Source organism: Neopelma chrysocephalum, unplaced genomic scaffold, assembly GCF_003984885.1.
Source record: "Neopelma chrysocephalum unplaced genomic scaffold, ASM398488v2 Primary Assembly neopelma1_24, whole genome shotgun sequence".
Taxonomy (NCBI): Eukaryota; Metazoa; Chordata; class Aves; order Passeriformes; family Pipridae; genus Neopelma; species Neopelma chrysocephalum.
In genome coordinates, this window is record NW_020897693.1 from 18,513,566 (window position 1) to 18,539,132 (window position 25,567).

Consider the following 25,567-nt stretch of genomic DNA (forward strand, 5'->3'; position numbering starts at 1 on the left):
AGTGTCAGTTGGGCGCGCGGCGCGGGCCGGGAGTGCCGCCGCCATGCCGCTCGCCTCGCCCCGCACCCTGGAGGCGCTTAAATACGTCGAGCTCCAGCGCCTTGCCAAGGCCGTCGGGCTGAGGGCCAACCTCCGCGTGAGTGGGGCAGCGGGGAGGCAGCGATGGCAGGGAGCAGAGCGAGGGGTGGGCGGTGGAAGGTCCGGGTTATGAGGTTCCCTCTCCGCCCGGCCCTGAGCCCAGGGCAGCGGGTGTCTCGCCCGTCCTCGCGGGCGGTGCTCTCGGTATGGGGCCGCAGCCGCCGTCCCCTCCCGGCTCTAGCGGCGGTCCGGCCCGCGCGGTGCGTCCCGAGAGAAGCGGCCCGGCCGTGCGTTCCCGTGCGGGGCTCGGGCAGGCGCTCCGGGAGGGGGTGACGCGGGGCTCTGGCTGTCCACAGTCACCGAGGAGGGGAGGCTGCCTCGCCTCTCCTGCCCCCGGCCGACGATGGCCTAGCTGCTCCTCTCTCGCCGCTGTCCCCCCGCTTTTCCCGCCCCCCCGCTTCGGTGCGCGTAGGTGCGGTCGGTTGGTTGTTTTATTTACGACTCGGACGTGGAGGAGTAGTGACAGAAGGGTGCCTTCAGGGAGGGGAGCGTGTGTGGGCGTTTACCAGCCACGGTTAAGGAAGAGAAGTTGAGGCTCTCCCTGATATTCTGCCTGGGGTACGCGTGGCACGGCCTGGCCTCTCCTGGCAGGCACTGCCAGCAACGGGAGAAGTCGCAAAACCTTGAAGAAAATCCACGTCTTCGGTGGACAAGGCAGTTCGTTGTCCTGACTTGACTAAGAATTTTTCCCGGAGTTTTAGTTTTGGGATATTTTGCTCTTAAACTCCTAGTTCGGGTTTGATTTTATGCTGATCTTTGCAGCTAGGTGTTTAAGAGCCTTTTGTAGCCTGAATTATCAATGGCGTGGTTTTGTTGTTATATTATTGCTGTTGCTGCTGAATGTATGCAAGGGACAAAAGGTGCTTTGCATGTAGTATGGGTAAGACAGAATTTACTGCAGAAATTTAATATGATTTTAATTCACGTTCAGCTGTGCCATGTTGGTTAAAACAGCCTGTCTCATTCATCCTTGAACAATTAACCTTGTCTGAAAAACAGACAGACCGAAAGAAACCTAGCCAGGGAAATTTGCCTTTGTGCCTCGCTGAAGAATATGCTACATACTTATCTGCAGCCTTAAGCACTTTCCCTAATTTGCCTTGAATGGAGCCCTAGGCGCCTTATTCCATTGGTTTCAGGAAACGTTGTGCTTGTTTGTTTGATCAATTTATAGGTCACTGGTTATGTTTATGCAGGTTTTTGTTTGATGACTTAATGGCCTATTAGGGTCATCAGTTGCTTTGATTTCTCTCCAGGCAGACAAACTGCTGGAATCATTGAAGCAACACTTCCAAGAAACAGAACAAGAAAATATGGTAATAGATGATAAATCAGCTATTGTTTTTAAGAGATATAAACTTAAGTTTGTAACCAGTAGGATGGGGTGTGTGCTGGAGGGTGGTTCTGACCGTGATGTGAACTGAATAGAAATACCTTTTTCTTCTTATTGCCCTTACCTTAATGTGCTCATATACTGATAGAAATAGGTATGCTAATGTTAGTTTTGAAGTGGCCTCCCATATGACCCAAAGCTGTTTTCCTTTCAGCTGCAAAAATTAATAATGTATTTTTCAGCATCGGTACAAAATTGCTTTCTGTAAACACTAGCACCTAATTTCCATTGAACAAATCTCAATTCTTGCCTGTTAAACTCCAGACAATAGTCAGTATCAAATATAAAAATATTTTATTTATTTTGCACGTCTAGATAGTAATTGGAAAACATTTTGCATTTATTACAATTTACTTACACTAACACTGTAATGAAAGTGATAGAGTTGTGCTATTCCCTTTATTAATTTCTTAAGCTATTATTTTCTTAACTTTTTTTAAAAATATTTTTGTAAGCTGAATTATTTTGTTGGGTGTGGTGATGTTTTTCGTTTTTGATAAAAACAGTTCAGCATCTGCTTTTTCTAAAACATATCTCCCTTTAAGTGCCTCCTTTAAAAATCTTTAAAGGTTTGAGGGAGTGCCGTAATCCTTGTCAGCTTATTAAAAATTTTTTTTGGTGAAGAGTATTCCACAAACGTACAAGTCTGGGAGGGTTGCGGCATTATGCAGGTTAGATTCCAAGTATGAAATATTAGGCTTTTATAATCTTATTAAAATACAATATAATAAAACAATCATAGAATTTATTTTGAGAGTCCTCAAACAATGAGCTTTGATGTTTAGGGAGATCTAGATATTGCCAGTTTTGTGATTACTATGCTGCTAAATGGCATGCTTGCTACTGTTTTTCCTCTGTGTGAAATACTTTTTCCAATAATAAAAGTGAAACTGTCCCTGGAGTATCTAATTCATGTTTGTGTCAGATATCTACGGTATTTTTCTGCTACAGGATCCTGAAAAGAGTGCATCTGCTTCCATTAAATTGGATGAACTGAGCAATCAGGAGGAAATTGTGCCTGATTCAGTGTGTTTTATTACAAAAAGATGTTGCGAAGAAAAGAAAATAACCAGAAAAAAGAGGAACTTCCATGAGGAAACTAATACCAGTGAAGAAAACCCAGTGCTTTCTGAGGAGAAAGAGGTGACATGCATTGCTTGGTTTTGTCTCTCCTTCCTCTGAGCATAATTTAAACACACTTGATTTCTTTTTTACCACCATTTAGAGATGGTATACATTTATATGTATGTGCATGTGTATATATACATATAAGAATTTCATATGCAATGTTCTGGTATTGGACTTATGTACTTTCTAGCACTGACTTTTCTCTGTCTTAACTATATGCTATTCCATAATAAACAGACATTACTTGCTAGCCATTGCTTCAAGGAAATAAATTCCTCTAAGAAATATACAACACCAAGCACTTTATCTGAGTGTAAGAGTGCTTTTACCTAGTTCATCATAGTATTCTGAATATTAAGATGGTTTCAGAATTTATCTAAAATAAGGCTGTTCTCACTTTTTTAATACAGAAAAAATAATCAGAAGTCCCACTAAACTTCACAATTTTTTTAATTTTGAGTGTTGTATGACTGAGGGAGAGGAAGTTTCAAGGTCAGATGGAGGTAGAATTCTTTTTCTCTAGAGTTACAAGGAGTGGGTAAACTAAGAACTGTCTGAAAGACTTTTACTGACCTAAGGAGGGAAATAAGGAGATGAAGAGTGTTAGAAAATTGTACAGTAACCAAAGCTCCAACAGTGAAAAGTAACATACCCAGTGAATTTATTTTTACTTGCAAATAATTATTTTTTGTCAATAAAGGCAATTTTATACTAAAATGTTGGAGCTGTGCAGGTGAAAGCTTTCTAATATATCTGTTTGTGAAGTAACAAGGTAAATATTTCACAGGTTAATTCAGGCTGGACTTCAGAAAATCTCAATCTCCCAACCAAAGGAGACTCAATTGTAAGGTTAGACCACAGTGCTTAAGGCTTTATCTAATCTCATATTGAAAACCCATGACATGGAGGCTATGCAACTCTCTGGGCAACCTGTTCCACTGATTCACTGTTCTCAGAAAAGCAGGCTTTCTTTGGAACAGTAAGGAACAAACAATTGGAAGAAACTCTTTGAGTGAAGTATGTTTAAATTGCAGGTGCATTCTGAAATGAAAGAAAATGAAGTGCCTCAGAATGAGCATAAAAAGGGACAGAAGGTATTCCAAAGCAAGAAACAAGTAACCAAAAAGAGGGCTTTTAAGAATGTAGGGATGGATACTGGTCAGAAGAAACAAGCAGAGAAGACTTCTACTAAAATCAGGGGAGATGAATGTAAGTAAAAAATTGAAAAAAGCAACTTTAATAATTTGTACTACTTAAAAAGTACATTTTATTTTGTTATGAAGATTTTTGTGGCATGTCTGGTGATTAGTACTTTATTTGGGGATACCAGAAGGAAATATGTCTGTTTTTTCTAACATATTGTTACATAAACCCACAAATTCTGCACTGTAGCAATTCTGCTGGCTTTGACTTCAGAACTCTGGACCTGATGTTTTTGGTGAAGGAGTTCTGAAAGGTCTGAGTGCATTTGAGTCTTGCACTTCCGAAAGGATCAGTGCCTTTTAGAATATCCCTGAATTTGTTACTTGGCTTCTTTAACAGCTGGCAAGGAAAGGAGAGCTTGCTTCCTAAGGCTTCATTTATCTTTTCCTACAGATGAACAGTTTTATCTTGTTTTTCCCAGGAGTAAAATTAGTAGAAAAGGACATACAGACAGAAGCCTTTATAATTTGTTTGAACTACCTAACCGTATCTACATTCCAGTGCATAATTTTTCTGTCTGGTGGGTTTTTTTTAGTCCTTCAAACGTGATACCGCTGCAAATATTAATTAAATTATCCCACGCTCCTTTGGTATGCAGCTGACAGGAAGAAATGAGTTCGTCTAATCAATCTGATAATTTATTGGTATTGTGGATCTGTCAAGTAAGATATATATACCTTTATTTGCTCTGGTTAGGCTACATGTACATAGTCTGTAAGCTGGATTATGGATATTGCTGTTCAGTAGAATTCATAAGGACAATCTTATGGGAGACCACCTATAATTTTGAAACTAGCTTAGTAGGATTTTCAATAAAGGTTATTTTTAAAAACAGAAGCAATAGAGTATTGTGGAGGATGCTTGGGTTGAGGCAGCATTCTTCCTGACAGCTGGTACAGTACTCATATCTTCCTGTAACCGTAGTTACAAGTGTCTGTACTACTTTCTATGTTGTGGTTTTGTGTTTTGGGGGGTTTTTTGTGGTTTTCTTTGGTTGGTTTGGGTTTTTTTCCCAGTAATTTCAGAGCGAGTGTTGTTACAGGCGAATACTATGTCTGCATTTAATGTTAATAACGTGATTTTTCAACAATTATTTTCAACAACACCCCATTATTTTCTTCTAATGAGGATTTCTTTCAATATATTAGGGTCATCCATGTTTACTTTTAAGGGAATGTGAGTGAACAGAAAAGCAAATGTTTGCTTTTTATATGCAAATGCTGAACTTGATGTGAAGTCTTTACCTGATTTTTTTTTTTAAAGAAAATTAATCAGTAAAATGTGAACATGAGCTTAATAATATAATTGAGAGCAGAGAGGAAAAAAAAAAGAACTCAGACTCTCTGTATGTATATAAGGCAGTGGCAGAAAAGCTAGGCAAAAGGTATTTCTTCTTTATGATCAACATTTTAAAAACACAGATGAAGGTCTGTGAATTTAAAGTTGCTTTTGCTTTACCACAAGCACAGTTCTCTTTTTAACTTTCACTGTAAAATACTTTACTGTCATAAGATACTAACCTCACAGGACTGTAAGATTCATGCTGGGCTTGTAGTTTGTCAAGACATGCTATTACTGACAAACCAATTAAAACACTTTGGAGAGACTTGACATATTCCAGCTCTTTTTATTTCTCAAAATCTGAACCCACTTTGAGGAGATAAGGTGTGTTTTGGAACAAATTCTTTTAAAACCATTGTGATGACTTTTAAATGTTTTCCAGGAGTTCTAATGATTTTGTTCAATCTTACTGTACCAGGTGATGCTCGTCATGCAGGAGGGAAGACTCCTTTACCTGTAGGCCATGCATCTAGGTCTGCAAAAACAGGGATGAAAGCTACTACACCAAGTAAGATAACCTACCATCTTTAGAAATAGATGTGTTTTAATGCATGAAAAAGGAGACTTGACTTAGTTTTTTATAACTCAGATTTCTATTTTTGCTCAAAGAAGAGAACATCCTCTCTTTAAAAATCAAACAAACAAAAAAATTTCCCAAAGGTTACATTTTAAGGTACTTATTCCAACTTGTAAATTCAAAGTAGTAAATGACTGGCATGTATATTATAAAACTATTATTGAATATTTTGATGTCTTTTGGATATAATACTTGCGTTAATGATTTTCAAAGAACAGGAAGACATGCTATTACTCCTGCTTGTTTAGGTTTCACTTTATAAATACTACTGTTCTGCTGTATTACTATGTATTAGCTCATTTTCACCACTTTTTAAAATGCATTCATTAGTTTAAATTTAGAAGTACTTACTGTTCTCTTTAACTGCAGAATTTGGGGGTTAGGTTAGATGATATTTAAAGGTCCCTTCTAACCAAAACCGTTCTGTGATTCTATCATTCTCCAGAGCATGCACCAGGTAACTGGTCACATAGCTGGTGAAATAGGTTCTTTTTTTTTTCCTGTTTGGCCAGGTGTGTATGCAGAGGGATACTTTTTTTTTTGAGGCCTTAACAATAGGTGTTGCAAAATTCTCCTATGAAGTATTAAACTTCCTTAGAGCTTATTAGAACTGTGAATCTTCTTTCTTAGACTTTAAAAAGTTGCACGAGGCTCACTTCAAGAGCTTGGAATCTATTGCTGAGTACATGGAGAGGAAAAAAAAGAGGAATGAAAACTGTACCAGTTCTCTCAGCACAGTCAAGGTAACTTATAACAGAGGAAGATATCTGTTGTTCCCATATTCATTTATTTCCAGGGCCTCTCTGTAAGACTCCTGTCTTAGAGTCTCTTTAGAGCAGTAATTAGCTGGTCACATGAACAAGCAGCGGAATGGTCTGATGAATGAAATTTAACTTAGTCCTATATATTATATATAGTTATTTGTATATAACATTGTTTTGCCAAGAGACGAGAGGCAGCACAAGAGACACAGACACGAACTTTAAAGAACAAGTGTATAAATTTACTATAGTTCAAAACAGCAAAGAATTACAAAAGGATAAGCTTGGCAATGCACCTGATCATTACTACAAAGAGTGTCTATAGTGATTAAGAAAGATTCATCACTAGTTACCCTTTAATGCAACATCATCCAGATCTGCATGTCATCTGGGGAGCCCCACTTGCAGCAGAGGGTCGGAGAACCACTCCCGGTAACTGGGAAATCCTACGCAGTGTGTCTACTCGTAGGTGAGGCTTCCATCTTCGCTGTGAAAAGGGCTTGTGAAAAAAGCTTTTATACTGGTAAACAAACATGCTTACATCACTGCTTAGTGTGGAAAAACATCTGAATTTCTTCTCTCCTGGGGTTTCATCCAAAGCCTGGCCAGGGCTCAGAGAAAAATCAAGGGAGTCAATTTGGACTGTCTAATGCTGAACAAGGCCAGCCATCTACTTCCATGGCCTTGACGAGTCTCTAAATTCAGAAAGATAGATACATTCATATTTCATTAATGAATAGATAGAAATCTTCACTAATAATCAGACACCTAAATGTCTTACTAACAAGCATACATGTCTACACAGATGTAGTCTTATCATACTATGTATTTTACTAATGATTATACAAAATTTTGGCTAACAAGCAGATACATAACTAAATATAACATCAGGTTGGAAGGTTCATCTAGAGGTCAGCTCTGGCTCAGGGCCTGTTGTTCAGGCCTCAGCACTTCAAATATATATGTTTATATAACTTTTTATATATTAACAGTGTATAGCTATAGGAACCAACAAATAAGTTGTTTGTTTTGAGTTAAAATAATTATGTCACAACTACTTCTGTGGAAGATCTCCTGCAGCTTTTGTTTACAACTGTTTGAATTGCTGTGGAACTTAACTCAAGGGGATAGGCTGTCTTTCAAAGAGCAGGAATTAAATATTCATTTCCTCTTTTGTGCCTTAAAGAACTATTGTCCAATGGCTGCATATAACTCTCCTTTAAAATATATGCAATATATACTGTTCTTAGGGTCCCTGACACTCACTTCTTACATTTAACCCTCGCATGGGTCAAAGCTGCTAACAGGACCTCTTGCAAGTGTGGCAGACCCTAGAGAAGTGACAGTAATGCATCAATGAATATATAAATATGTCAATGGATATAGAATTGTTCAGGTTGGAAAAGACCTTTAAGATTGTCAACTACATTATCCTAGCACTGCCAAGTCCATATCAAAAGAGTAACACTGAAACTCCTGAGCACTAAATTTCTTTATGGCATACACGTATCAATGCATACTTGAGACAGATTACTATTGGCAGGTGCTGACCAAAAAATCAAATCCCTTAAAAGCATCAGAAAAAGGAACTCCATATAACAGTTCTAAGGTATGTGTTTTCGGATCAGGATCAGTTTAAAAACAATAAAACTACTTATGTTTAAAATATGCTTTTGAAGAAATAAAAGGGAAAAAAACTGAAGAGGCTATGCTTATGATTCGCTGTGTATTTTCTCTTCCTCTTGGCTGCTTTTCAGAAAAATTTTTAGCAGAGTCTGGCAACCCATTATTTGATTTTTCCCTAGAAACGAACCAGTGGCAAAGGACTTTTATTCAGCCCAAATCCTGCAAGAGGTAGATTCTCTACCACCTGCACTCCTGGTAGCCTCCGGCGCTCACCACGCAATTCTCTGAATGCTGCAAATCGGAGTATTTTATCCCAGAAATCTTCATTTAATCCTGTTCTTTCAACATCTAAAATGAATGTCAGGTAAAAAGAACAAAACAAAACCAACAGCAAGCCATTTGATACAATACACATGAAATAATCAACACTGACTGTGATTTTACTCTATTATTTCTATTCTAAACATGAACTGTGCAAGACTAATTCTGATTACTAACTTTCAGCCTAGCATTATGGCTGGTTTAAGCCTTACTGTGCTGTTACTATCTTCCTTCTTCGTTTTTATGTCTGTTGATAGCAGAATCTCACATCTCAGCTTCCATTTTGCTAAACCAGGCAAGCAAATTATTTTTCTTACTGTGTTAGGTTTTCCATTTTGTCAGACAACCTATTAGTGTCTGTTATATCTAAATTAATTTATCTTTGAGATTTCTTAACCAGAACTGTATTCAGTATTCCAGGTGAGTCTTGCAGTGGACTCATCATTTGGGGTTTTTAGCTACTCTCTCTTCCTTTTGTCCTCTATTTCCCCTCCCCCTCAGTGTCACAGCAGGGATTGTTTTGTGATTGACTACTATAAGCAGATTGTTTCTAGCAGATGGGAACTAAGTTGATACTAGTAAGTCATGAGGAATTGCTAAATGAATGAACTCATACTCAATGCTACTATCTCGTTTCCTTTTAAAACTTCATGTGTATGTCATTATTCCTCCACAGTAATCTAATTCTCTATTAATGTTTGTTTCATGAACTTGTTATCAGAAAAATTATTAATAAGCTAATAAAATTTACTGAAGTCTTAATCAAGAAACCTTTTAAAAGAAGGAATCAAAAGGACAGACTTTATGGTATTCCATTGACAAATGTCCTTTTGCTTGGTTTTCTTTTTAGTGACTCCTTGTCTGTACTATTCCTTAGTTGGTTTTTAACTATTATACTAATTCTGACTTTAATCATTTTACTAAACTTTCCAAAGTGACTGAAGTTCTGATTAGACATTCTCCCTTGCCAACAATACATGGTTGTTCTCAGGTCTTGGTTGTGTTACTGTCCATTTCTCTGATGACCTTCACTTTTCAACTTTTGCATGCCAAGGTTATAGTTGCTGGGGCTTTTTGTCCCTGAATAAAGTGTATGTGGTGTTGTTATTGTGAAGTCATGTGACTTTGGAATGCAGGTCTTTTGCTGTTCAAAGGTCAAAATCAAGTTTATAAACTTACTAGCTTTGTTTCTACTTTAAAAGTCCTCTTTTTGATTTCAGTAAATAATAACAAATTAGTGTCTTGTTGAATGATCTTTGTCTCCACTGCAGCCCTCATTGATGCTTAGCAATATGTAATCCACTGATCCAAAGATGCACTGAGGTGGATCTTGCAAGCTGTACTTCATCATAAACTTGCTAGCCCACAAAACATAGCTTTCTTCAACATATACTCACTGTCTTTCCAAATCTTGCAGGCTTTTAGTTTATTCTCAGTACCTTTTTGATAAGGGTGTTACTTCATGCAAGATTTTGAATTTTCTTTCATGTGTTTATATATATATATGTACACATACATATGTATTCACACATACACATTAAAAATGTGTATATACACATATACATACAGCATGTATGTGCATCTTGGTATGCAAGTAACTTGTGTGTTATGACTAAAATTTTGAGCTTTATCTTGTAGATCTTTGAGTTGCAGCATTCTGTTAATTAATATTCTTTCAGTTTTTCTTAATTTGAATTTTAAAACTAACAATAGTGACATGTAATGCTTTACTACAGAATCCAAATATAAAGTAAATCATATCTATTGGTGAAGAAATCTACTATCTTATTGCATCCGAATACATTTGCTCTCCAAAATAACAAGCGAGTTCTTTGTAATTCCTAATATCCTTTACTGCAATTGATGATGGCTCATAACTTGAAAACTGTTATACCAGGAAGGCGTTTTAGCGCGGTTGATACATGAGCTGTGAATATCTTATATATGCAAGAATATCTTATATATGTAAGAAAAGCAGAATGCAGAACTTCCTGTATTCTGGCACATTGCTTACATTCCTTGTAGGTGACTAAATTTGTCTTCATATTTCTAACTATTTTCAGGTTCTCAGAAGCCACAAAAGACAATGAGCACAAACGCTCTCTTACCAAGACTCCATCTCGAATGTCTCCATACATGCAGGAGATTTGCACACCTGACACTCAAAAGAACTGCAAACCAATAAGTCAGAAAAACAGCAAGGGAAATGCAAGAAATAATGATCTGACTGCACCAAAGGGTAAAGTGGATGGTGAATATTTGGCTCTTTCAGATCAAGACTGTTGTCATAGTGAATTATTATATAAATTTTTAATAACACACTATCATGTAGTCCCATGTCTTAATTTCTCTATTTTTTCTCTAATTCTTTAGAAACTGCAGTATTTTGTTTCATTTGTTTTCCAGCGGCTTGAGTAAAATGGTTGGGTGCCAAGATGTAAACATACGGTACCTAGCTACCTATAGAAAAGAGGATAGAAAATCTTCTGGACCTTTAGGGACTACATAGCAAAAGATTGATATTGCAGATACAGGGAGACCCTGTCTGTGGTGACAGGAGTTCCCAATGCCTTCTCAGAGATCTCATTCTCCTTGTGGGGTAGCATGCATTAGGCTTTTAGCTGTGTTTTAGGACAACCTGTTATTACCAGCCTCAGCAACTCTGATTAACTCCCAAACTAAAACTTAGAAAAATCAGAAGTCTTCTGATTGCTAAGAATCTTTGCACCAGCATAGCTCCGCTATCTGGCCATTGATATCCTTAGCACCACCGGCTTATAGGCATAGGCCAAGAACCCAGAGCTTCTTGGTTTGCTCTGTAACAATATTAATGTTTTTAAGGGGAAAACAAAGCTCCATGCTGAAGCTGATCTGTTCCAAAGGAATGCTTCTTTGTTTAATGTGAAAAGCCACCCAGTTCCATATAGAGACTAGGAAACACAATTTGCTCAGAAGTATTAGCAAAACACATGAAGCTGTATATGCTCTTGAATAGTATAATCATACCAAAAGGGCTAGTACTTGGCAACTCTTGCCGTCTCCAAACCTGGAAACTCCTTATTTCAAGCAAGCTGTATTTGTGCAATTCTATTGTTAGAGGTAGCAGACAGTAGCATTTAATGGCTCTTTGGTCTTGATAATTGTAAGGTGGTCTTCACAGGCACTTCCCAACTTTGCGTGTACAGCATTTCTCTTGCTACTATAATAACGATATTGTGATGCCTTTTGTAGTTATCACTCCCTTCAAGTTTGGAGCTCAATCTGCAGAACCCACAAGCACAAAAAAGACATTTGATCTCAAAGCAAGTCTCTCGAGGCCGCTTCGGTATCAGCCACATAAAGGTACTGTGATCCTTTGCAGCTTGTGTTGGTCACACCCCTTATACTCAGCTGCTGGCAGGGAGTACTCAGGGAGGCATTGATACAAATTGTGATAGCAAAGTTTATAGTCTCTTTTCCTGTCCCTTTTCCTTTCTCTCTGGATTCCCACACAGTCTGTGGACTGATGTTAGATTTCTACATAATATGTGCTTCAAGAGCTTTGCTACTGAAGATTAAGACTTTATGACTAAAAGCTCATCAATAAGCATCCTTGTATTCCACTGAATGATGTTATGTACAAGAAATAGGAAACATTCCTTACATAATTAGACTTTTTTTTGAAGTGCACTATTGTTTGAGAAGCTGAACTTTGTGTGGTGAGTTCTTCTAAGTGCAGTCACCTGTTACTACTTTTAGAAGGACTACTTGTAGGGAATGTGCTGGTGAAACTGATAATACAGCTTGAAAATGCATTTCATCTTCAAGTCAACCAGCAAAAAACAGGCTAGCTAGGATAAAATTCATGATAAGAAGTTAAACACACAGTTACTAAACTAGTAAAGTAGTTTCTCTTTTTGCCCCTAAACTGTAGGACGACTAAAACCGTGGGGAGAATTTAAAGAAAACACTGTCCTCAATAAGTCTGGTGGTAGCAATATCTCTTCACGTAAGAAAGATTACAAACAGCCGCATCTCCAGACAAGGTTAGTACACCACTAGTCTTTGTATGAGTAGTGTTACTTAAAATAATATGACTCATTCTTCTTGAGATTTAAATATACAGTGCAGGAAACAATCCTTTCATATTAAAGCTACTTTTGTTTCCAATGACTGTTCAATATCAGGAAGGCCAGCAAGGATGGCTGCTCTGAATTTGTTAGACTTTATTTTCCATGAAAGTTATCAGTTCTAGAGTTTGGAGATTTACCTTCATCTTGGAAGAAGCTGGCAATAGACTACCAAGTTGCTACCTTGACTGTTAGACCTTTGTGTCTAAGAAGTATTTGCCTGAATGTGTGTTCAGTCCAAAATGGTACTGTTCTCTCTAGCTATGGCAAATGCAGCACACTGATTAAAGTGGTGTTAAGCCCTGGTCAGTTTCAGATTGCTTTGGTTGCTTGTGTTTCTACCTTTAATATAACTTGATATGGTCCATCTCTCTTCTTTTTCCCCTTTAGGGAAGAAAGGCGTGAGAAACATGAGCAAGAGAGAAAAAAGAAAAAGGCTCAGGCTCTTGGAAACCGTAGAGGAGTATCTGTGTGTTAGGATGAATAAGAAGTATCTAAGAAATCACTGTAAATACTGGTCCTGTCATGTAAATATTTGTGCTGTCTGTGTATGGTTCAGGTTGCTATCAGCTAGTGGAATCCAGAGAGCAATTAATGAGACCTTGTATCTGAGCATAATATTTCTGTGATCAACTTCTCCAATGAGATGAGAGTTCTAGACTTTCAGGAGCTTAGAACTCTCTTGTTGCTTCATAATGTTTCAACTAATTTAAATAAACATGTTAAAGAAGAAAATGTAAGTGAAAAAAAGATGCTCAAGAAGCTTCCTTGCAGAACAGACTTCTGCACCAGCATGCATTTGTTACCTGCTAGAATGCAGCCTTTGGATAGCAAGCATCAAAATTTTCCACTTGTAAATTACAGGAATTGGAGATACCTATTCTCCAGATCAATCCTTAAATTCTCTAAAAGTTACAGCTATTATTTGGCATTTCTCATTGCATGCTTATGGCATAGTAGAGAATTTCAAAGAGAAGAAAAAATATGCGAGCTCTCTGGAAACTAAAAGCTTGCAGCATAACATAATTATAAGCTATCTTATTTTAAAAAAAGTCACAACTGAGAATTTACAAATTACCAACTGAATGCTTTGAACAGTTAAGGTTGTTTTGTTCCTTTCTATGGTAAATAGCAATGCTAACAAAATTCTTTTGCTTTTCATCCCTATGATGCTTAAAAGAGATTGTAGTACTGTTGAAGCACATTCAATACCTTAGATTTAAAAGCAGTTGTTATTTTTACTTTTAAAAAATACATAGAAAAGCTGTCTGGATTTGTTATGGATAGAATTGGAAGAGTAATTTACCAGTTGTAATCTCAGATATTGAGCAAATAAATGTTTCGCTGAATTTAGTGTCCTATCAAATATATGTTGAAATGTCAAAAACAAACAATTTTTTTAATGAACTTAATGGGGAGGAAAATAATATTTTGTATATATTGTGTTTTCAATGGTTATATCATCTAGTGTACTATCTGTAACTGCTTCCTTAGTGTAGCAGTAGTTTTGTTCACACTTGTATTTACTACTCCATGTCTTTTTTTCTGTGCCATGTTTTCCTTACCAACCAGCCTGCCTACCACTTCATGAAAGCATGTTTGGTCTGGTATCTTTAGAAACAATAACCCTCACTCCTCTTTTCCACTTAAGCTGTTGAATTCTGTGCAACAGGAAAATGATAGTATAAGATATTGTTTCAGCTTGCTTTATTGTGGTCACTCCCACATAAAACACAGGTACATTTAATATTTGTAAAGTATATTTCAAAAAGGTCCCAGTGGAGAAGGTTGGTGCTTGGTTAGACTAAATTTGTGACAGCTGAAACAAGACCATTCAGCACTTATTTTGTAAAGTGTTTCTTGAATTACTGAAAACTAGACTGCTCGGAAAAAGGGAGGTATTGAGTTTCTGTGCCACCAGCTGAGGCTGTGACTTCTTGCACCACAGGTGAGTTAGACTAATTGCACATATCAGAAATGTGATCTGCTCTGCCCTGTAATGGTGCTACTCAAGCCAAGCTGTGACTCCTCAGGGAGCAGACAGTGCTGGGGATTTCCTCCCAGCCCTCCCTTAGAGCATTACTTCTCTCCAACAACCTTAGCTCTGTAACGCTGTAGGATTATCCTCAAGAGCTCTAAAGGAAAACCCAAGCCTGCTGCATAGCTACTGTTTCAATCTTGGCAGCAGCAGATTTTTCTTTTTTTAGCTATCCAGAGGAGCCAAAGCTAAAGGTTGCAATACTTCAGCCTTTTCCACTTCTTGGTGTTCCGTTTGTAAATTTCAGCAGCTGAGTCAAACTTAAGCACCAGTCCTCAGGGGATTAATTCTCATCGGACTTTTTTTTGGTTTAAAACTAGCAGGCTCAAGTGTTTTATAACTGTCAACAAACCATGTAATGTATAAAATGAAAGTAGTGTACAAAAAAATAACTACAACAAGCTCATGAAATACTTTTTATTTTAGTAAGGGTCAGGACAGAAGCTAAAACTTACCCAGGAAAGAGTTACTACTTTGTAAGAACACATCACAACTCCCCTCAGGCTATGTGCAGTAAATGTCTGTACAGTCTCTCCAGGATTCCATATTGGGAAGCTTCAAGATGCCAGAGGTGTCACACTTCAGGCACTTATCTCTCAAGTTTACAGAGGATCTTCAAGTTGTTATAAGCCACATGTTAAGAAGTATTTTATAAAAATGAACCAAATATCTGAAGAGTGTCCCAAAGGAGACCAGCCCACATTAGACTGGAGTATTCTTGTCATATGTTTCATAGGCAAATTCTTCTGTATGAGCTCTGTCATTTAACAGGCCAATAAAATCTATCTCCAGCTGGAACGGACCATCTAATTTATCTCCGATTGTGAATCCAAGGGTACTAATCTAATTAAAAGATACATAGAACAGTATTTATAATGTTACAATCAACAAATTAAAATCAATCGCTCCATACTTTACAAGCAATTCATGGCCATTTACTTTAAACTGGTATTTGTTCAAAATGCAACAGCATTTCTTAAGGCTTGAACATTTTACTTCCCCATTTTTAATACAGACCCCTGTAGGAAATGGGTTCACATCTGCCTTTCTACTGCTGTGGTGAACCCTTGATTTAAAATAGCCTGAGCGTAAAGCGACACTGCAATTTTTATCCTTCAGGGTTTGTGTATGGCCAGTTTCATCATGATTGGGTTTATAAACACATTTTCTTATAAAGTCAGGTACCGATTCTTTTGTGAGTTGGAAAGATAAAGATCTAATTAAGGACAGAAAGAATCATACTAAACCAGATGTTTTAAAAAGCATGAAACTTAAATACTGAGTTCAATAGTAACACAAGGTTCTTACTCACTGTTTCCCAATTAGAAAAATGTTCTTAATAAGAACATTGTTTATTCCTTTCCCTAATGTTCTCCACCACTACTCTCATTTAAAAAAATAGAATTATTCTAACTGCAGTAACTTCCATAAAAATCTGTGTGGCTCAGGCATGATTTCTATTAGCCTGTGGCTTGCCCAAAAGCTCCCTCAGGTCTTTTATGTTACAAAACACTTTTCAGAGACTCCAATGTTTAACAGTTCTATGGTAAGTTGAGTCACCAGTGCAGGTCACCTGAACTCCAGCTGCCCTGAAGCCCTGCTAGAAGTGCAGGTCTGAGCAGTGCCATGATTTTAAGAACTGCTGTACATTCAGGAAAATAATGTTGTGTCAAATGAATAACTGTCCAAGTCTAAACATATATTGCAAATGTATGTCAAACAATAGAACAAAGCTAAATAAATTAAATGCATTGACATTCCTCTTGGACCATTCTAATGCTTTAAATGCTGTCCCTTCCCTAGAAGCCAGCTCTACAAACAGCCTCTTGGCTTCTGGAGCCTGGAGAGTTTTGAAAGCTCCATCTTTCCAATTCACATTACAGATGACTACTGGAGGCACCTAAACTCTTTGATCTGAAGAATCTATTCCTCTGCTAGCCCTAGATACCTTGGCTGTTTCCTGATTTCTTATTCCTTTTTAATAATTATTTCCTGCCTTCCCTGGTTCCTAGGAAAACATACAGTAGTACCCTGAGGGCCATTCACTTAAGAGTTGGACTCCATGATCCTTATGAATCCCTTCCAACTCCAAATATTCTGTGGGATTCTGTGTGTGACCAAGACATCACGATTTCATAAACTGCTGTCACCCTGCTTCCTTGCTTTTTGAGTTTCTTTAAAATATGTTTGTAAAATTACACTGTAAGTGCATAATTTTTACTGTGAAATACTACACATAAGAACCACGAACAAAAATAAAGTGTAGGATGCTTAGATCAAGTATTGTTTTGTCCCTTTAACTCCTAGTAAATATTTTTAAACACCCCATATACAACCCTATATTTTCATTTACCACTTTGAATGACTGTATATTTCAAAGACTGACAAATTCTTCAGTGGCCATATTTAAACACAGGCCTTTTATAACAACTTTCTTCCATAATGCATATTTTTTTCTTGTAGCTGATCTACCTTCTTCAGATCATTCATACTTGCTTTCTACAGCCTCAACTTCTGTTTTAAAGCAGATTGTTTTCATGCTGTCAATCACTGAATTGCCCTCAAATTTTTTGGTTGTTTTTTTTTTTCATTAAGGCAATTAGGAACTGAGTGCACTATTTCAGGTAACTAACACTGATTCAAGTAATGGCCCTTTTATTTTCTTCCCATATATATTTCTAACATTGTTTGTTTCCCTTTTGGTAGTCACTGGGTATTAAGCTGCCCTCAATTACATACAGGAGAGTCACTGAATTTTAAAAGAAAAAAAGATACAGAAACAATTTTTTCATCATGTTTCCTCTGAATCAGTCTACCCATTTTGAGAAATAAATAAAAATGCTCAATGCATTTACTTAGATTAGAAAGCCTGAAAAAAACCCCAAAGTAGCCTATAAACACATCAGTTTACTGTTCATGTCAAAGTCACTGATATAGTACATCCTCAGATAAAGTCTCACAATATGATATCCTTGACAGTCTTCCGTATCATAAAGAAAGTTTACGATACTTCTTCTATTTTTGGCAGTACTGTGCCAACCAGTATTTGAGATTGCTTAGTCACTTTGATCATTACATACACACACACACACACACACAAAATGTTGTTGAAAAGGTAAGTGCATTGTGAGTTGTTTCTTGGTTATATAAATCTTCTTAAAATATCTTTGGAGCACCTTTAAAGCAAACTGACACTGCTATCACAAAGTAGGATAATTTAAGTGCAAAGGCAAGCACACAAGAAAATACCTTATAAGAAGAGGCCCTTCAATTTTAAATTCAGAAATATTAAAGGATTTTTAAATTATCTATATCATGCCAATATGATCTTAAAGGAAGTTCTGAGTTTCTTACAGAGCAGTTTTGTGTTCCTCATATTGCCTTTTCAAATGAAATTTCAGACAGAAAACACCCATAGAAAACTTGCCTTGTCTAGCCAGATAGGATGCTGGCTATCCTGGACTCTTCCCCGACTGGAGAGAAAGAATTTGGAGAATGGAATCTGACATACACACAACAAAACAAGACTTTAGTGTCACCAGTATATAAAACAGAAACTCAAGGAAATAAAAAAGCCTGTCTTAGTAAAAAAAAACAAACACTGCTACAGCTGATACCAGCATTAGTTGGGTAGATAAAACTGGCAAAAAGAAACGTGCCAACATTAACTCTTTCAAATGGCTAGTTGCAGCCAGCGCCAGGTCATCCTGTTCTGCAGTGGCTGTAGCCATCATGCAGGGTGTTACCCTGTCAGGACACAACGAGGGGCTACAGCACAGAAGGTGGCTGTTTACATCTCCTTGGAGATGTAAAGGAGAATATCTCCTTCCAATAACATGTCAACATAAACCAGAAATTATTGAAAAGTCTGGCACGTGTGCACATTGGCAGCTCATGTGTACCCAGGCTGTGGATTTCATAGTGCAAACTTCATACTGAGACATCAGTACTCCAGCAAAACAATTCAGAATAATGTAAAAATTACTTTGAATGCAGTGGGAGCAAGAACAGAGGGCTGGCTAGTGAGGGTGAGAGGAAAACAACCAAGCCAGCAATGACACACTGACTTTCATCCTCCTGACTCCTCATCTGTGAAACAGCAGGCTGTTCCCATATGTTTGGACAATGGTATTATGAAGCACTCAATGCCAATTCATAAGGATGTGCAAACCTCCTTATCATTGTCATCAGCCAATTAAGAAAGGTCTCCAAGTTGCATCAGAAAAGAGCTGCAACTCACACTTTTTAAAAATATTATTTTGTGTCACAGATTCAAGGGTCACAGGTTCAAGGGTCACAAATGACAAACCACACCTCTGAGTCTCTGATTGACTCCAGCAAGGCTGTGGATTAAGCAAATCCTGTCACAGGGAACAAATCCTACACCAGCCTATGCCCATTTGTATTATAGATAAAAGGGTTATCACAGAGAATATTCATGGCAACACCTGCTAAGCTTCAATTGCTATATCTATCCTAATACTTCAGTAATAGCCAACAGCAGGCATTTAAGCAAACATATAGTGGATGAAATCTTTAATACAATTGACACAGTAGGCCCTCCCACAATCCAATTTTGGGAACTTCCAAGCCAAAGGCTTGTTGTATAACAAATACATTGAATGGACAGCAACAGAAATAAACTGTGACTGTTGAAAGAATTCCCCTTCCACAGTATTTTGGCCAGGACCCCAAGACAGTCTCATTAGTTTGAAAGACTCATCAGTTTACCTTTATTTCCTCCCAGTATGGGCCTCCTCGGGTGAACATGAAGTAGTTGTAGAGGTCATCCTTCTGATGAGAGAAGTAAGGGTCTGTATAAATGTTTACCATCCAAGGTCTGCCATCACCACGGACACGTAAATACAAACTGTTGAAGTTTGACCAGTCATAATACTTCTTCCTTCTAAAAGATCCCTACAAATTATTAATAAATAGAATTATTTCTCCTTAATAAGGGAAACTTTTATTATGAAGAATAGAGCACTGTTGCTTTGATCACTGCCCTCATTATTATGAAAACTTTGGATTATTCTTTCATCACACTGGATGCTGAGCTCACTTGATTTCCTTCAGCATTATATTAGAGCCCACAAATTGCAATATTACCACCCTGAGGACTAACGCTTTCAGTTATAAGCCACAATCTTTTAAGTATTGGATCTCAGACCTTCCTAGGACTGAATTCCCCACCAGGCAAGTATACAAATGCTATAGTGATGGATCAGTATTTAAATAGTTCATTAAGTTTAATATTCTGTGGTCAGTTCTAGATTATTCAGAGATGTAATAACCCTGTAATAACCTCACAATTGAAGACTAACATAAGCACTGGGAGCATTTAATGTTTTCCAACACTTTTTTTTCATTAATCGTGCAAAATGATACCAACTGCAAGCATGTCTAATTCTCAACTGCATTTTTACAAAGATCTCCATCTTTGTTGCTATTTGCATACAGGCAGATCCAAGAGTCTTCAGAGAGTTACACTGAGGTCACTTAGAGCAAAGGTCAGGGTTATTCTTGACCAGAATTGCTTAAATGAAGTCAAAATTAGCACCAAAAATTCAGATGTTTCCCCCTTATTTTACAGCATTACTATGGGTTACATATTGACTATCCTTCTACTAAGTCATCTTGTAGGTAACAGGATGACTACATCAATATATTAATACAAGGCCTGTAGCTATTTGATTTTATGGTTTTGACAGTTTTTAGCCTTTCTACTTAAATAAAGAAGAGTCTTTGTATTTATGTTTTCACCCTCCAATTTCAAACTGCCTTATAAAGATGAACTGATACACTTCACTACTTCAGAATTAGGAGGTCACATTTGCACAAATCAGTAGCAGTAATGAGAATTTAATTCAGACAAGATTCCACTTGCTGTTCCACTCATCTGACCCACTGTCACCACTTTAATTGGTTTTCTTCTGTTTCTCATTTACCCATTGATTTTGCCACTGATATGTTTTTTGCTCATATGTTCCTCTCATCAAGATTTTGGCCCATAAATTATCTTACCTGTGTAGTTGTGCCAAAACACAAACAGAACAAACTAAACAGTCAAGGATTTTAGACACTGAGTCAAAATGTTCCTTTGCTTTTAAAGGTACTTAGAAATAAGGAATGAAACAAGCAGTGTCAATAACAAGCACATCCATTTCTGGTTCTATTTTGCTCAATTCTGAGCTATCAAAGATCTGTGTCTCCCTTTTTCTGATCTACAGCAGGAGGTAGACCTTTAAAAAGTTCCGTTCAAAGCATTCTTTTTTGTTCCTGTGAGGAAAAAAAGATGAGCTTGTTCACCCTAACCAAGTTTGATGAACAGACCAAGTCAAAGCCCAGAAATTTTTTCCTTATGACACATTCAATTAACTTCAAATTTAGAGAGACATCTGATTTAATCATCCCAATTCTGGATATAAAGATTCATTTGGACTCGGAGGTCCTTTCCAACCTTAATGATTTTACAATTACAGATCCTCTATTTGCAAGTATGCTGCAAACGGGTCTTTCTATGGCACATAAGTAAATTATCAAAAACATATTATTCCTTTTCTAAGAAAGGAAAACGAAATCCAAGAAAAATTTTAAGTTCCTTCCAGGTCAAAGAATGCAGCAGCAATGACATCCCTGAAAGAATATCTAATACTCCTGAAAGTGATCAGTCTCAACTGTAGTAAACAGCAGGCCACTTGCTATCAGGGGGATTACACAAACATGCCCTCATTCAGTAACAAAGCTGTGCAAACATGGAGCTGTACTTACCAGTCGCGGTTTAGCTCTCATACTACAATATCCACTGTATTTTGTCTCCCCATCACGAGGTGCTTCCGTATTGAGGGTTCCGTACAGCAGAGCACCCTGGTTATTCCTACTCATTTTGAGGTAAACTTCACTTTTCCCTCCAATCTCTACATCAGAGGAAATAACCCATTTATTTAAATCTTCTTGGCTCCGAAACTGCCACAACACCCTCGTCTGTTCCAACAGGTACTGACTTAATGGACGGCCTTCAGGTCCTATTAAGTGATTTTGGGTTTCCTCCTTCAGTAAGCTTAGTTGAGTCTTTAAGACATCAAAGCCCTTCTTAAAGCTGAAATCAGCATTCTGCAACAATGCTTTTTTCTCAGGCTCTGCCCCTGGCCTCCTGTAGCTGCTGTACAATTTTGAATGGCTGAGGAGAGGTCCAAGCAACTGGAGCAAAGTTTTGTGCCTGCAGCATCCATCACGTAAGGAAGCACTGTTCAGCAACATCATAGTCATATTGGTAAACCTGGAGAATTCACTTCCAGCAAGGCAATTATTGGGTTGGAAATTAATTTAAGAACAAAACTAGTATCCAGAGCTGTCTTACTGTAGTTACTGTAGCTGAGCTTCACCTTTAATACAAAAAAGAAAAGGTTAAAAAAAATTGCATATAGGATGCTTTGCGAAATGGTTTAATTTTTAAAATTGGTGTTAACTAGAAATCTAAGTCATTGGAAAAAGGAATGAAAAAAACCATCAATAATTACACTTCCTCAGAGTTCTTGTTTATTTCTTGACTTCCGCCCTATGCATTCCCCCCCCATAATGTGAAATCCTCAGGTAAATAAGAAAACCTAGGTAAAACACTTCAAATAAAACTGAAATTAAGAAAAAAATAATTCCTGTTCTTCTCTTCCACTGTAAATAAGTTTAGGTGTTATGAGCAACACCAGCAAAAACAATCCAAGAAGGTTTCTAAAAGCTGATAAACAAAGTATTATCCCCTGTAAGAAACCCACAAATTCACAACAGGCAGACCCTGCTGCCACCAGGACCAGAACGACAGTCTCATTTGACAGTCAGATGACAAGACTTTTCAGATAAGAAGTCCTGTAGCAGCCATACTACATGCCTCATCCAGTTCCTTGCCCCCACCAATGTATCTAGTTTAGGATTACAGAGACGATTGCCAGGACTGAAAAAACGAGCATGAAAGACTGCAAATCAATAAGGTGTTTTTTTAAACAAAGCTTTGGAAAAAATCTGAAAATCTTCTCTTTGCTTCTCCCTGTATCACTGTTGGTAGGAGCAGCTATGCCACACTGCTATTCTCTAATTCATAAAGAAGAGCCTTAACTTCAATGCTCTGTACAGAGGCTGTTACCTCTGACTCATAAAATTAGACAGTTGGGTTTTTTTATTTTTTTAATGCCACAGAATAAATCCAAAAATTACATCAAATGTGTTCAATTTCTCTGAGCTTTTAAGAATGGAGTACCCCACATATACTGGCATTCCACATATATTCGCTACATGCTACATGCCTCCCTTTACCCACGGTAAAATCCACTATTGCTGTTCTCACACTCCAGTTATGTTGTGCACTGTGGGCTAAAGCTACAGTGAAGGAATTCACATTTCACTCTATCATGCATTCAGGAAGACTGCAGGAAAGTTCCCGAACAGGAAACCCTGGCTCCTCTCCTGGTTTCCCCCGAGTATCAAAGAGGAGATAAACGGCGAATTTTAATACATTTTACATTTTGCCTTTACTTTTGCTTAAGAGTTGCCCGCCTACGGCTAGTCTTCAGCAGCTCGCCGGTGAAGCGCCACCACGACCCACCGCCCGGCAGTGCGACGCCTCGGCTTCAGCCGCGGCCCGAGCACCGGGAGGGATCCCGCCCGCTCTCCCGACCCCGGCGGGCAGGGGCGAGGCCGGCACAGGGACACCGGCGGTCGCGGCCTGTCCCCGTAGAGCGGCCACCTCGGCCCCTCCCGCTTCATGACCGACAGACCCCGCACCGCTGCCGCCTCACCTTCCCGCCACCGCGGCGGGTCCGCTGCTCCCGGGCCCGCGCACCGCGCCGCTTCTGTTCCGCCGCCAGCGGCGGCCGCGGTGCGATCCTTCGCGCGATCCTTCGCGCGATCCTTGACGCGATCCTTGGCTCGATCCTTGGCGCGACCCTTGGCGCGATCTCCTCCCGCGATGCCTTCCCTCCGCGGGTCTTCGGGTGCCACAGGAGCGGCCGCGGACCGAGGCGCGGGGACAGCTCGCAGCTCCGCGAGGGGAGAGCGGCGACAGCCCCGCCCTGGCCCCGCCCCGCCGGCCGCGCATGCGCGGTGCCCTTTGTGTCGGGCGGGCGGGCGGGCGGCGCGGGTCAGGCCGGGCCGGGCCGTGCGAGCGCCGCCGCCGCCGCCGCCGGGGCGGGGAGGGGGCACCGCGGCTCCGCCATGGTGAAGAAGCGGAAAGGCCGCGTCCTTATCGACTCCGACACTGAGGACAGCGGCAGCGAGGAGAACCTGGACCAGGTGCGCGGGCAGGCCCGACCCGAACGCTGGGCCTGGGCTCGCCGGCCCGCGCGGGGCTCGGCGCCGCCATCCCCCCCCGCTCCCGCCCGGAGGTTCCGCGCCGCTCTCGCCTTCCTCAGCCCGATGGAGCCCCGCAGCCGCCGAGGGAGAGCCTGCGCCCCTCCGGCGGGTCCCCGGCCCGCCCCTGGCAGGCGGCCCCCCCCGGAGGTGGCTCCTTGCCGCGGGCCCGGTGCTCGGCGCCGGCGGGACGGAGGGGCGATGGATGCCCAAGAGCGGTCTGGCCCTGAGGAGGGGTTAGAGAGGCCCGGCTGCTGGCGGTCTGAACCCCTCGGGTAGTAGAGGCCCAAAGGGCTGGGCAACTTTTCGGTGCTGCTTTGGCAGCGGGAGAGCAGCGTGTCAGGTCCCTGCTCCCCCCCGGGCAGGCGGGCTCCCACAGTGTTAATGCTTGTTTAATATCCCCCCCTCAGTCCTGGTGGATGCTCTGAGGGAACCCTTTTGATGAGAAACCGCATTGAGTTAGGAGACTATAGGTGTAACAAGAGGAAGTATTTATTTATTTGTCATCAGGGCATCTCCCTGGGTTGTAGGTGCGATATCTGAACCGTGTCAGGGCTGCAAAGGGGGTCCCCTTCCTCTTTGGAGGGAGCTACTTTTAAAGACTCATTTCTTGGTGTAGCAGGCGCTGATGGTGTGATTCAAATTGTAAATAAAGACATTATAGGTGAAGTGTATTACAGCTTGTATGGCAGTGCTTGTTCCGGGGAGTTTAGCTGATTAAATATGCTGAAGCCTACATTGTCTGATGTAATTTAATTGTTGGACCTTCAGGGTTTTTAATATAGAAGATGTTGCAATGTGGCAATAAAAAGCCTTCCCAAACACTCAAAAATAGTTTTGCAGCTTGGTGAATGCTCTGTTAGACAAATACACTGGAGCAGAGCATGCCCTGGTGTGGTTGATCTTCCATACCTCTAGAGCCTTTAGAGCCGCCAGTATTTCGCTACTAGCATATCAGTTTGATAATTTCTTTAGAACTTGAAGACTAAAGGAGTTGGACTAGCTCTAGCATCAATCAGGCAATCGGAGTGATGGTGGTAGGAATAACCACATGGCTCTGCATCTGTTCCATCACTCACTGGAAGCATCCATATGCAGCTGTACCTGAGTAGTAGGTGCTTCCCTTACATTCAGCTGTTTGTAGCAACTGTAATGGCGGGGATATGTGCAAAGATTAAGATTTGGTAGCAGGGAAGCAATGTTTTTGTGGTGTGATTTAAGGGTATGGGGATACTGAGTTAAATGTCAAATACTGAGTTAACCCCTGTAGGTTAAATGTTTGACTTCCCTTAGCTTCTCCTGATGATCTAGGCTTGTTGAATCAGAGGAGTAGGAGCCTTTTTAATATAGTATCTTGGAAAACAAAAAACAAGGGTAGAAAGAAAGAAGGAAAACTTCTTGGAATAAAAGTGGTACTCCAGGAACTTCCCAAAGAGAAGCACTACTGAAGCTCCTTCAGGAGCTTCCTGGCGAGAGCTGTTAATTGTACAAATGTGCTGTGTTGATGTTGCATGGCTTCTTCTGAGAAAAGTTGATAAAATGCCATTACTGTTTGAAAGTTTCTTTGTTGGTAAGTCGCCTAGGCCATCAGAT

The 25,567-nt window shown here is 39.6% G+C and overlaps 3 protein-coding genes across 5 annotated transcripts in view; 2 read left to right on the forward strand and 1 right to left on the reverse strand.

The window, feature by feature from the left end:
• NUSAP1 (nucleolar and spindle associated protein 1) lies at positions 1–15,433 on the forward strand. 2 transcript variants are annotated; one of them, XM_027706409.1, is made up of 11 exons: positions 1–136; positions 1,395–1,454; positions 2,483–2,674; positions 3,694–3,868; positions 5,622–5,711; positions 6,411–6,523; positions 8,347–8,531; positions 10,552–10,739; positions 11,720–11,830; positions 12,402–12,513; positions 12,988–15,433. In XM_027706409.1, exons 1-11 carry the CDS (start codon positions 44–46, stop codon positions 13,073–13,075), a joined length of 1,407 nt encoding a protein of 468 aa, XP_027562210.1. In that variant the 5' UTR covers positions 1–43; the 3' UTR covers positions 13,076–15,433. The 2 variants fall into 2 exon arrangements, with proteins under 2 accessions (XP_027562210.1, XP_027562219.1); XM_027706418.1 differs by having other exon boundaries at positions 10,552–10,727.
• Positions 15,039–23,514, reverse strand: NDUFAF1 (NADH:ubiquinone oxidoreductase complex assembly factor 1). 2 transcript variants are annotated; one of them, XM_027706433.1, is made up of 5 exons: positions 23,425–23,514; positions 21,407–22,020; positions 19,367–19,552; positions 18,063–18,137; positions 15,039–15,478 (listed from the first exon to the last, which is right to left on the reverse strand). In XM_027706433.1, the coding sequence occupies exons 2-5, from the start codon at positions 21,902–21,904 to the stop codon at positions 15,338–15,340; spliced, it is 900 nt and encodes a 299-aa protein (XP_027562234.1). In that variant the 5' UTR covers positions 21,905–22,020; positions 23,425–23,514; the 3' UTR covers positions 15,039–15,337. The 2 variants fall into 2 exon arrangements, with proteins under 2 accessions (XP_027562234.1, XP_027562244.1); XM_027706443.1 differs by lacking the exon at positions 18,063–18,137.
• Positions 23,515–23,721: 207 nt separating this feature from the next.
• RTF1 (RTF1 homolog, Paf1/RNA polymerase II complex component) overlaps positions 23,722–25,567 on the forward strand; it is a 29,870-nt gene continuing 28,024 nt past the window's right edge. The window contains 2 exon segments of the mRNA XM_027706502.1: positions 23,722–23,742; positions 23,744–23,917. Coding sequence (XP_027562303.1) covers positions 23,722–23,742; positions 23,744–23,917 — 195 coding nt within the window.

Excerpts from the sequence above, each read along its gene's own strand:
- NUSAP1 (XM_027706409.1), top strand. The coding sequence starts at position 44 with ATGCCGCTCGCCTCGCCCCGCACCCTGGAGGCGCTTAAATACGTCGAG. Across the intron at positions 1,455-2,482 it reads AAACAGAACAAGAAAATATG|GATCCTGAAAAGAGTGCATC; the intron begins GTAATAGATGAT and ends TTTCTGCTACAG. Across the intron at positions 11,831-12,401 it reads TCGGTATCAGCCACATAAAG|GACGACTAAAACCGTGGGGA; the intron begins GTACTGTGATCC and ends CCTAAACTGTAG.
- NDUFAF1 (XM_027706433.1), bottom strand. The coding sequence starts at position 21,904 with ATGACTATGATGTTGCTGAACAGTGCTTCCTTACGTGATGGATGCTGC. Across the intron at positions 19,553-21,406 it reads TGAGAGCTAAACCGCGACTG|GGATCTTTTAGAAGGAAGAA; the intron begins GTAAGTACAGCT and ends AATAATTTGTAG. Across the intron at positions 15,479-18,062 it reads ATCCTATCTGGCTAGACAAG|ATTAGTACCCTTGGATTCAC; the intron begins GCAAGTTTTCTA and ends TCTTTTAATTAG.